The following is a 13,111-nucleotide window of genomic DNA, read 5'->3' as shown; positions in this document are numbered from 1 at the left end:
GGATTTTGTTGTTGTTAGTTACTGTCAAGTCCATACCGACTCATGGTGACCAAATGCCTTACAGAATAGAACTGCTGCATAGGGTTTTCTTGGCTGGAATCTTAATGGAAGCAGATTGATGGGCATTTTGTTCCATGGTATTTCTGGGTCAGTTTGAACTGCTAACTTTTAGGCTAGCAGTTGAGTGCAAATTATTTGTGCCACCCAGGGACCTTTAATCATACCTTGTTGTTGTTATGTGCCGTGGAGTTGGTTCCAACTCATAGCGACCCTGTACAGGGTTTCCGAGGCTGTTAATCTTTACGGGAGCAGAACGCCTCATCTTTCTCCTGCGGAGCAGCTGGTAGTTTTGAACTGCTGACCTTGCGGTTCGCAGCCCGATTCATAACCACTACGCTACCAGAGCTCCTTTAATCATACCTAGGGGCTCTTTATAAAAAAACGTCTAGAGGAGTAAACCAGTAGTAAATTGCTACTGATCTTTGTCACGTTAGCATGAGGCTAATTTTTTAATTTATCAGGAGGGACCAGTCCTAGAGATGGACATTATGCTTGGTAAAATGGAGGGTCAGCGGAAAAGAGGAAGACCTTCCCAGCGAGATGGATTGGCACAATGACAAAAACACTGTGCTCAAGTGTAGCTACAGTTGTGAGGTTGGTGCAGGACTGAGCAGTGTTTCATTCTGTTGTGCATAGTGTTGCTATGAGTTGGAACCAACTTGATAGCACCGAACAATAATAACAAAATTTCTCATACTGGAGTCTTGGGCCTGTTAGTAAAAGGCACCAATTTTTTCTGATGTTGCTAAGGAAAGAAAATTTTCAGCTATATGAATGAAGAAAGAGACAAGCAGTCAAGGTAGGGTGTCTAGCAAGATTGTAATTATACTTGAAAGAGCAGTCTTGTGATGATTGATTCAGATAGAGAAGACTAGGAGACAGGAGGAAAGGCGAGTCAGTTGGTGCATTGTTGGCAGCATGACTTTGTGGGTTCCCTGGTGGCTCGTCAGTGCTACGTTACCCAAAACCATCTTCTGGATTTTCACTACTCATGTTTCTTGTGGTCTTTACAATCCTGCATCTTGCTGGGGGCTTAGTGTAGCCCGTGGGATTAAATACTCTTGTGTGGGATCAACAGCCTGGAAAGGAAGAAATGTCATCATCAACTTCCTGAGCCAACATAAAGATGATACTCTCCAGAACTAGCTTTGAAATATTATCACCTGGTCATCATCTAATCCTTTGCTAATAATCAAAAAGAAGCAAGTATTGAGCCTACTCAAATCAGCACTTCTGTACCTATATCCTTCCTTAGTCTTTAGCAGGAATTGCTTTGCAAGGTTCTAGAATAGCTAGGAGGTCACTGGAAATTGAAATGAATCCAAGAACTTCTTGGAGGGGATAAGGAAGTTTTTCTCATTATGTAAATGCCCTCCAGAGGGTTAATTAGAACAAATGCTACAGCTATACATGTATTCATATGTCATTCTAGGAAAAGGCAAAGTCCCAGATTATATACTAGAGGGATTTGCCTATTTAGGATTGCGTGTTAAAGTTCATACGACAAATCGACTGAGCAAGACTCTAACTCTTGAATTGTAGTTACTTTTGGTTCCCATAACACAAGAACCGTGTCTCAGTTTGGTATTTTTGGCTGTCCGGATTTGTGTGTTTGCAAGCCATCACAACTCAAATGCGGGTTGCTTCCAGTTCAGTTCAGCAGCGTTCCCTCTGTTGTTGTCTGAAAGGATTATAACTGTTACACACATCTGGGCATCCAGATAATGATACCACACCTAGCTGGTGGGTTCCTGGGTCAGCCTGGGCTGCTGGAGCGAGGCAGTGACTCAGATAGGCAGCCATTGGGGCCCATGAGATACATTTAGACAACTGATTCTCAAAACAAACTCCACATTCACACATATTAACAATCTCCTATTATCCCCAGGGCAAAAGGGTGAGCCTTCTGTTCCTCTTCACACTCACACAAACCTGGCAAGTTGCCTTTTTTTCGCTTGGACATTCACCTGATTTAACATGTTTCGTTGATGGCGGTGGCAGAGAGGATTGGGAAGGGTTTGGGTAGAGGCAGAAGGTGAGACATGCCTCTGTTACATTGCTCTGGTATTGCTTAACTGTAGTTGGCTCAAGCGCCACACACCTCTAGGGATGTTCCTGTCCTGCCCCTCCTCTCTCAGGTTGGTAAATGCCATTGGAAATGAAGCCCGAAGGCTCTCTTGAGTAAGGAGTGCTTGCTCTGGTAAAAGTATCGGAGTACATTTACCTGCAGCTGAATGGGGGTACCATATGAAGTTAATGCTACATCCTCCTCAGCGCCATCACTGTCTCGGGCTGAAAGCCAAAGGAGGGAAGGGCTGAGTTAGTGTCAGAGATTCGCGTGGAAACAGCACACCCGGACAATGAGAAGACTCAGTGGCTTGCCAGAGAGGCTTCTGAACTCACTAAGGCAAGAAAATACTATATAAAAGAATTCTTAGTTTTAGTTTTTTTTTTTTTTTTTTTTAATCCATCATCTAAAAATGTTTTAGAAGTCATTGAGGAAGTGTAAAAATGGCTTGTGGTGACAGCTGACCTCTAACTTCAAGAGGAGAAGAAAGAATTACGATCATCCGCATTAGCTGCTCAAGGCTGATTCCTGTGAGGCAGACGTCAGACATGACTCCACCCTCTAAGCGGTTTACCAATTATGACACCAACCGGTGGCACTTTCTACTTCTTAGCTGGGTTCAATAATTCTTCATTGCAATGGTCACACAGAATTCACAGACCATACTCACAGTTATGGGGCTTATAGGGAAGTTGTGGTTGTGGTTGTTAAGTGCTGAAAGTCGGATCTGACTCATGGTGACCCTGTATTGGGTTTCTGAGGTGCAGCAGTTTACAATTCAGGTTCAGAAATTCTCAGGAGACAATTCTTTAATCAAGACCTCTTTTCAGCTGTATCCGCAAGCACGTTTCTCTCTGAACCTCAACCCCAGGGGCCTAGCCCCTGCTGTGTACAGACAAGTGTTACAAAGCTCGTTATACTCTGGCAGTAAATGCTCAGAGGCACCCCATTCAGCCAGCAAGCCTCCTGCACAAAAGTACTCAGCTTTCTCGCTCCACTCCATGGGTCAGGAAGTCCACCACTCTGTATCAAGCCAGACTCTTGGTTCTGATGCCTCTGCTGCCCCTTTACTATTGCCATTCTCTGTTAATGCTTCTTATGTCTCTTGCTCTCTCTGGTATCCCAAGTCTCTGTCTCCTAGAGTGAGGAGGTTTAGATCCGGGATCTTGGGTCCAAAGGTTGTTCTCCACTCCTGGCTCTTCATTCTTGATGGTAGTGAGATCCTGCTTTCCCACCTCTGGGGTGGCTTATTTTAAACAGAACGGCAAAACTAACCAATCCCCTTGTTAGGGTTCTATACACCTCATCTGCATGGTCTCACCCCCACAAGGGTACCATGTATCTTATTTACATTATTAACAAACTATCTGATCCTCTTTGTGGGTCACAAGCACCTCGCATTTGCATAGCTGTACCCAGTCCTTAGGAGTCTTCGTGAGGCGCTGTGGGCTAAAGTGTCAGACAGCAAAGTTGTTTGAACTGCAAGGTTGGTGGTTCAAATTCACCAGCTTCTCCTTGGAAAACCTATGCAGGGTTGCTATGAGTTGGAATGGACTCGATGGCACTTAACAACAACAACCCAGTCCTTAAGGAGCTCTGGTAGTATAGTGGTTACCAGAGGTAATTGTAGTGGTTACCAATGGTAACTGCAAGGTCAGCAGTTCGAAACTACCAGCTGTTCCGCGGGAGAAAGATGAGGTTTTCTGCTCCCATAAAGATTTACAGCCTCAGAAACCCTGTACAGGGTCACTATGAGTCGTAACTGACTCCACGGTACTTAACAACAACAACGCTATTCTAGAGGAGTCCTGGTATGGTGCTGTGGGCTAATGCACCAGACTGCAAAGCCATTTGAGCTACAAGGTTGGTGGTTCAAGCTCACCAGCTGCTTGTCGGAAACCCTACACAGGGTCACTATGGGTCAGAACCGACTCAGTGGCACTTCACAACAACAACAACCCAGTCCTAGAACTCCTGGTACAGCTCTGTAGGATCAGCTGCAACCACAAGATCTACAGTTCAAACCCACACGCTGCTTCTCAGAAATCATATACAGGGTTGTTATAAGTTGGAACCAACTCAAAAGTACAACAACAACAAAAACGTAGTAATTTGGTGGGAGTTACAAAGACTATGGCTAAAGGGGTCATACTAAGTAATTTACTGCCGGTGGCTCTTTCAGATTTGAAGGATGAACTTTTCTGCTGCCATCTCTTTCCCCAGACCCATCAAGAATAGTGGGGATTTCTCACTCCATGGCCGGGTAACCCACTGTTCTGTCCTGTGCCAGGCTCTGCTGCTTCTGCTGCTGCTGCTGGTTTTATTATTACTTTTGAAATTGCTTCTCACCATCTCTTGCCATGTCCGGTGTCACAGTTCTCTGTTTCCTGCATCAAGTAGGTTCAGCACAGGGATCTCAGACCCAAAGAACAGATGCTCCACTCTTGGCTATTCTTTCTTTCAATCCAGTGCTGGAAAGATCCCCCCACTTTTCCACCTCTGGGATGGCTCATTTTAAGCCTAGCAGGATGGCAAAATGAACTTGTACCCTTATTAGGGTTCTATACACCATATTTGCCTGGTCTCGCCCCCTGCAAGGTACCATGTACCTTATTTACATTATTTTCAAGCTACCCAATCCCCTTGGTGAGCCACATCACCTCACTTTGCATAGTCCTACTCTCAGTCATTGATGGGAGTTACACAGTTAGAAAGTTTCTACGTCTAGAAGAGTCCTATTTAGTAACTGACTGCACTGCAGAAAGGTTGTAGATTGATAGCTTTTCTGTCTTCAGAAGAAGAACATCTGTGTTTAATAATTGAAGAGGCTAAAGAATCACCACCATCACTTTCCAGAGAAAGAGTGCTACAACTGGGTCATTCCTTGCTCTTTCAGCATAACCCATGCAACCTTGGGCATCTCACTCTTCAATGAAAAAATAAAAAGACTGAACTACGTTGTCTCTAAGGTCCCTTTAGTCTTGATACAATACAAACTTTGATTCAACTTTTAAAACTGGACATAATTTAAAAGATTCCTAAATATAATTTCACACTGTCATAGAATAATCACTCACACACACACACACACACACACACACACAGAGTTATTTATTTAATGTCTGTCTCTTTAACCAGACTGTAAGCTCCAGGAAGACAGGAACTGGGTCTACTTTTTTGCTGCTTCAGCTCTAAGGCACTTGGTCAATGTGTGTTTCTTGTTCTAGATCACAGACACAGCTGTAGTGTAGGGTTCACACTTACAGGCTTTGAGTTCATGAACCTGGAGCAGGACCACTTGGTTCTCTCACTTGTTAGTTGTGCTGCTTAGGACAAAGTTCCTTGACCTTTTATTCCCTTTGTCTCCCAATGAGAATAAAAGATGATTACAATAGTAAATCTATTTCAAAAGGTTGCTTTGAGGATTAAGTCAATTAACCCATGCAAAGTCCTTAAACTAGGGGATGCTATATAGAAAACCCCATATGTACTGTCTCGAATATGATTATTATTGGTGGTTGTTGTCGTTAAGTGCCATCGAGTTGGTTCCAGTCCATAGCGATCCTGTATAGGGTTTCTGAAGAGTGGCTGGTAAGCTTGAACTGCTGACCTTGCAGTTCAAATGGCTTTGCAGTCTGGCACATTAACCCACAGCACCACACCAGGACTCCAATATTGGTTGTTGTTGTTGTTGTTGTTATGTGCTGTCAAGTCAGGGCTGACCCAGAGCGACCCTGTATAGGGTTTACCGAGGAGCAGCTGGTGGGCTTGAACCAGTTCAAACGGCTTTGCATCTGGCGCATTAACCCACAGTGCCACACCAGGACTCCATTATTAGTTGTTGTTGTTGAGTTGATTCTGACCCATAGTGACCCTATATAGAGTTTCCAAGGAGCAACTTGTGAGCTTGAACCACTGACCTTGTGGTTCAAACAACTTTGCAGTCTGACGCATTAGCCCACAGCTCCAAACCAGTTGTATTTATGTTGTTGTTATGTGCTGTGGAGTTGGTTCCTACTCAGAGCGACCCTGCATAGGGTTTCTGAGGCTGTAAGTCTTTATGGGAGCAGAAAGCCTCTTCTTTCTCCCACAGAACAACTGGTAGTTTCGAACTGCTGATCTCGCAGCTTGCAGCCCGATTCGTAACCACTGCACTACTAGAGCTCCTTAGGTGTATTTATACTTGATGTTAAATCATACTCTTCCTACTGACCCGTCTTAGAGGGGTTAGAGTCAGTGATAACTAACATGCTTTTCTTTTCTATATGGCAGAATGAACTGACTCTTTGATTTAACTTTGCTCCTTGTGTTATGACAAGACTCCTTCACGTTCAGTCCTATGGTAACTAATTTTTATTTAACATTTTGTCTCTTCAGGGCAGACATAATCTAAAACAGCCCAGTCCTTACAGCACTAGTGATTGTTTATGAATTTATCAAAAGTAGAAGCTTTCTCTGTATTAAACCTGTAGTCAGCTCAGGATGTGAAATCTCAGTAGAATAAGCAAAACCTACTAGCATTTATGGAGTCCTGGTGTGGTGCTGTGGGCTAATGCGCTGGACTGCAAAGTCGTTTGAACCACAAGGTCAGTGGTTCAAGCTCACCAGCTGCTCCTTGGAAACTCTACACAGGGTTGCTATGGGTCAGAACCAACTCAATGGCACTTAACAACAACAACACTAGCATTTATTTGTAGAGGAGGCAGGGACATTGTAATCATCTTTTAAAGATAAAAAAGTTTGAGGCTCCCAGAGGTCGAGGAACATGGTTTGTTCTCAGAATTCTTAAGAGGCAGAGTTGAGTCTCAAAGCCAGGGTGTGTGAGGCCAGCATCTGTTCTTTCTACTGTCCTATGCTGCCTGTTCACACTGATGCTCCCTTTATCTGTCCTCAGACCATGCAAACACGTCCTGCCCATGCCTGTCTGTCTTTTTCCCTGCTATATTTCAGTTTTCTCTCTTTGATCTGTGGCTTTTCAGGTTGATGAAACAAAACAAAACCCACTTCCCACAAAAGAACAAACAAAAATGATCCTACTTGGAACCATTCAAATTGGGTTTCCCCTTGTAAGGTAAGTGCCTTGAAGAAAAAAAAAGAGAGAGAATGAATTGTAAAAGAGGACTATGTTCATCAAAATTGGTGTTTTTAAAGAAAACAACTTAAACAGCTTATATCTGCAGGAACCCTTTTCTCTTGGTTCACCTTATTGACCTATTTTCATGTTCTATAGATACGCTGATTTTATTTGTATTATTGTTGTTGGGTCCTGGTGTGCCTCTGTAGGATATGCATTGAGCTGTTAACTGCAAGTTTGGTGGTTCAAACCCACCAGCTGCTCCTTGGAAATGCTATTCAGTGTTGCTGTGAGTCAGAATTGACTCGATGGCACTTAACCACAAACAACACCAGCTGTTATTGTGTGCTGTCGAGTTGGTTCCAACTCATACAGCCCTAAGTAGGGTTCCTGAGTTCTAGTGTGGCATTGTAGGGTAAGCACTGGACTGCTAACGGCATGGTTTGTGATTCAAACACACCAGCACTCCTTGGAAACCCTGTACAGATCACTGTGTCTGAACTGATTCAATGGCACTTAACAACAACTAATCTCTATGGGAGCAGAAAGCCTCATTTTTCTCCCATGGAGGGACTGGTGGATTCAAACTGCCAGCTGTGCACTTAACAGCACAATATACAATCCACTACGTCCCCCAGACCTCCTATATTTGTCCTAGTTCCTTAAAAAATTATCATACGAGGTTTGTTCAAACTCAAACACTGGATACAAAAATGCAGTCAGTGATGCGATACTTATATGTTCAATAAAGAACATCTTTGCTTTTAGCAAACTTGATATATAACAAAATTCTAATTAATCAAAAGCAGATAAAATTTGTTGTTGTTTTTAAGTGCTATTAAGTCAGTTTTGACTCATAGTGACCCTGAATAGGGTTTCTGAGGAATAGTTAATGGATTTGAACCACCAACCTTGTGGTTAGCAGTCATTTCTTTTTCTATAATGCCACACCAGGACTCCAGCAGATAAAATAGGCAGTAATTAAAAGAAAATATTTCCTTTTATAAAAAAAGGTTCATAGAGGATTTTCTTTCATATTTAAGCTTTCTGCAAATCATATTACATTTGAAACACTTAGTTAAAAGAGCAAGTGACTTTAAAAGTTCAATGACTATATACAGCTTTCCAGGAACAAATTTATAACATAAAGAATATTTGCACCCACTTGTTTGAGGTCTTGTAGCAACATGCTTAACTGCATTTTAATTCTCCATCCAGATGGGTTTGTATCTTGGAATTTAGTTCTTAAGCCACTTCAGAGAGATAGAATGTAATCTTCTTTTTAAATACTTTCAGGGAAATAGCATCCTTAATTCCCTTTGCTGATCTGTTTCAGTGCTCACCAACTCTATTTTCGTCTTTAATCTAAATCTCTCATGCTTTGGGTTGAGTTGATTTCTACCGTTATTTTTACTTGGAGTTGGAAAGCAAAAGGACAGCAGCCACTTAGACAGAGGACTTCATATTTGTGAAATTCGCAGCTAATCACCCCTCTCCCTACTCTTCTCTCAGCTGGTTTCCATAGCCCAGTGGTAATTTAATAATTATGTGATTGGAGTCACAACTACAAACAGCATAAATCAAAAGAGCCACATGACAAATGTATGCTTCATAGACTCAAACAAAATACTGGGTCTTAGTACCTTATGGTATCAAGGTTGGCAGGTCAAATCCACTATACACTCCTTGAGAAAAAGATGATGAAACTGTCTAATTCTATAAAGATTTATAGATTTCGGAAACCTTATGGCGGTGGTAGTGGTGGTTGTGTACCATCTAGTTGGTTCCAGCTCACAGGGACCCTGCATATGGTTTCTAAGTTTGCAAATCTTTATGGGAGCAGAGAGTCTCATCTTTCACCCACAGAACAACTGGTAGATTTGAACTGCTGACCTTGAGTTTAGCTGCTCAGTTCTAATCTACTATGCTATCGGGACTCCTTTGAAAACCCTATAAATGGTCACTACTAGTCAAAATCCAATTAGCTGGTTTGGTTTTGGGCTTTAGCACTGAATTTAGAGTGAGAACTTCTTGAAAAGTGTTTTGGGCCTTTTTCATAGAACTCTGAGAGAGGCATCTCATAGACTTATGAGAATGATACACAACACTTAAGAACTGCCATCTTAGTTTCACTGTTTTAACCTTTCCACATAGGTCTGATATCATGGTGCTTTAATCATCTTTGTGGGTTTTCATAGAACTTCTCCAGATTCCCCACACATCTCATGAGTGGATCCTAGAACTGAAAGGAGTAGTATTCTGAGAGACTGACCAGTGATGAGCATAAGGCAGGGCTGTTCTTGCTGACCACAAGCCTGTTTGTGTAGCATGGAAGCCCTGGTGGTGTAGTGGGTTAGGCTTTGGGCTGCTAACCTGGCAGTTCAAACCCACCAGCCTCTCTGAAGGAGAAAGATGACACTGTCTGCTCTCGTAATGATTTATAGCCCTGGAAACCCGATAGAGCAGTTATACTCTGTCCTATAGGGTTATTAAGGAGCTCTGATAGCGTAGTAGTTACGAATTGGACTGCGAACCTCACGGTCAGCAGTTCAAAACTACCAGCTGTTCCGTGGGAGAAAGATGAGGCTTTCTGCTTCCATAAAGATTTACAGTCTCAGAAACCCTGTACAGGGTTGCTAGGAGTTGGAACTGACTCCACAGTACATCACAACAACACAACAACATAGGGTTATTAGAAGTCCTGGTATGACACTGTGGGTTAATGTGCTGGACTCAAGGTTGGTTTGAACTGCAAGGTTGGTGGTTCAAGCTCACCAGCTGCTCCTGGGAAACCCTGTACAGGGTCGCTATGAGTCTGAACTGATTCGAGGGCATTTAACAACAACAATAGGGTCACTAGGTGTTGGAATCAACCCAATAGCAGTAAATTTTGGTTTTTGGTCCTTGTTTCTTGAGTAAACCAAAACAAGGACAGTGCAAAGCTTCTTTTCACTGTCACCTATGATCTTTGACAACACTTAGGACTTTTCAAGTTACTGCGATTATGCTCGTACTTTTTTGACTTACTGTTTGGCATCTATTTGTGCGCTTTTGCTAGCTAGGTATAAATCTTTACTCTTTAGTGAGTTGCATTCATTCTTCTAATTTTTTTTAACGTTTGTCTTTCCCTAGGTTACTTAAATTCTTGTTCTATATTTTGAGCTTCAGTTTCTGGTTAGTTTGCTTAAACACAGAGCAAACTTTTTTTTTTAAACTATACAGTTGTTGTTGTTATTAAGTGTTGTTGAGTCAATTCTGACTCACAGCTGTATAGGGTTTCTGAGGAGTGGCTTGTGGGTTTGAACTGCCAACATTGCTTACTATACTACTGATAACTGTTTTTTTTCACCAGGTGTCTTATCACATTGGTGTTGAGTACCACTTGCAGAATATTTTTATAATCATGCTTGGATAAAAGCAGGTTGTTGTTATTAAGTGCCATCGAGTCGATTCCGACCCATAGCGACCCTGTATAGGGTTTCCAAGGAGTAGCTAGTGAGTTTGAACTGCTGACCTTGCAGTTCAAATGGCTTTATAGTCTGGCGCATTAACCCACAGCACTATACCAGGACTCCATGGATAAAAGTATAGTCCTGACCAAACCAGGTAACACTCTACTTTCCCAAAGCTCTTCAGCTTTGGCAATCCTTAGAAAACTTGGAACACTTGCCTATTATTTTTAGGGCATGGAATAATGGTCACTAGAAGTCCCAGTGTAGACTGGGTTGTTATGAAACTCCAAATACTTCTCTCTCTGGCTTTTCATTTCTATTCTTGGAAAATTACTTTAAAAAAACATGAGCAGTTTTACCTGTGTTCTGCTGAGGACTATGAGACGTACTTTCAAGAACTCTGAAATTCTACCACAAACCTCTGTGACCTGATTATGCGTCATCAACAAGCTGTTAAAAACTTTTATAGGAAGCATGCATGGTGACAATTTCCGACTCTTGGTCAACTGAGCTGAAAAGAATTAATTGATGCATCTATCTGAACAGGATTTAATTTGAATCTGTAATTACCCATAGATTACAGCTCTAAAAAGTGTGTGTACTTAAAAGGAAAGCTTCTATTAATTGTTTGAGTCTAGTGAACATCATATGCGCTGTGCAGTATATAAAATAGCATCATCTTTGCACATTAGAAATAAATTGTGAGAAATCAAATGCCTATTAAGACACAGAAATTGATGTAAAACTATGATATTGGGTTATGAATAATAGGCCAGATGTTTTAGAAAGGAATTAATTAGTTTTGACATATTTCCAGATAACTGAAATTAGCCACTATTTCCTCAAGGTTGTGGGGGTCAAGCATCCTTGTTGTCATTGACAACATACCTTATTACTTAGCAAAGTATAGTCAGGTGGCTTCATCTTACATAAGAATAAAAATATGACTCAGAAATTATGATGAAAATGTCACATAAGCAAGTTGTTTTATTCCTACTAGTGACTGAACCTTTACTCAGGATCAGATTTAATGACTCTTCCAGTCACTTTTTGTAAACCTTGAAAAGTTTTTCCAGAAGCTATTGGTCTTTGTGACATTAATGAGGTAGTAAGCCCTGTGAATCAGTTGATTATTGTATTTGGCAAAATTAACTATGGAACTTACATTTAAAAAATGACAATCACTATGGCCAAGACTGACTTCTGCCCTTGATGGCCAAAGCAGCTGGACTTACATGTCATGCAACTGCATAGTGCAAGCCTAGTTTGTGGTAGGCTTTTACTGAGCGTGAGCACTCAGAGCCATACCTTCATTATTTGGAGCATTTGATTCATTCCTGTTTTGATCTCTCCCCATAAATCTCTATATCTTAGAACTAATTTTTCTTAAAAGTTTACTCTGGATTCTGGGTGTCTTCCTCTTCATGCTTAAACTACCAAGCCACCCACCTAAAATCTGACCCACTCCTTTTTCGTTTCTTCTTGGCTCATCCTTTCGCTCTATTTCTCTGCTGTTTTTCCCACACGGGAACTTTCCTGTCCCCCACACCCCCAGATAGTACCTCTTGAGAGCTCTTGGTTCTCCATTCGGAAGCTGTGTTGGTAGACTGGCACTGGGCAGGTGTTGCTTGGTGAAGGGCACTCCTGCTTACATGACCTGTAGAGAATGCAGAGCTCAGGTACGATGTAAAGGAGCAGAAAGACCCATGCGTTGGTGACCAGACCAATGCAGATGACGGGGTCATCCCATTGGGGCTGCTTCTGGAGCTGTGGGTTGCCTCTCATCAGCATGGAGATCCACACGACCCAGATAATGATGGAGACAAGCACAGTGATAAAGATGATCCTTCCATGCTGCTTCCAGTTCTCACAGGGGCCACAGAAGGTGGCTTTGGAGACGAAGAATGTGAGGGCCATTAGGAAGAGGACATAGACTAGGAGTACGACGAAGTCCAAATTGAGCTCACAGGGGTTCAGGTGCATGAACATCATACCCCTGGTCATCATGAGAGTCACATACTCAGTGGCAATGATCGTCTGCAACAGACTGCAACCGACAGCAATGCACAGAATGGTCGTCCAAGTGAAGGAGACTCTACCCCGAACCAGCTTCACCAGATTGGAGGCATGAGCCAAAAGACATGAGAAACAGAGAGCAAAAAGTACCCCAAAGAGGAAATAGCGTACAGGGGCAGTTTGCTGATTGAGCTGGATGATGAAGGCAAAAGCAAGGCTAAAGAGTCCCAGAACACCTAGAAGGAAGAGGAATTGGGTGGGGAGGACGTTCCACTGGCTGCAGTCTTGAACCTTTCGCATGAGGAAGAGAAATGCCAAGAGCATCAAAATTGTAACCACTATGCCAATTGCTGCCAGGGACTCCAGAACAATGCCCCATGTCCCATCGGTGTCACAGACGAGAAAATAGTCCTCAGTGGACTTAATGCAGTCATCATCCAT

The 13,111-nt window shown here is 42.4% G+C and overlaps 1 protein-coding gene across 1 annotated transcript; it reads right to left on the bottom strand.

Moving 5' to 3' along the window:
- Positions 1-1,067: 1,067 nt before the first annotated feature.
- GPRC5D (G protein-coupled receptor, class C, group 5, member D) lies at positions 1,068-13,111 on the bottom strand. The gene is made up of 3 exons (XM_006866044.1): positions 12,217-13,111; positions 2,285-2,352; positions 1,068-1,139 (listed from the first exon to the last, which is right to left on the bottom strand). The coding sequence occupies exons 1-3, from the start codon at positions 13,109-13,111 to the stop codon at positions 1,068-1,070; spliced, it is 1,035 nt and encodes a 344-aa protein (XP_006866106.1).

Source organism: Chrysochloris asiatica, unplaced genomic scaffold, assembly GCF_000296735.1.
Source record: "Chrysochloris asiatica unplaced genomic scaffold, ChrAsi1.0 scaffold00086, whole genome shotgun sequence".
Classification (NCBI taxonomy): Eukaryota; Metazoa; Chordata; class Mammalia; order Afrosoricida; family Chrysochloridae; genus Chrysochloris; species Chrysochloris asiatica.
This window is presented reverse-complemented; position numbering and strand designations above follow the sequence as displayed.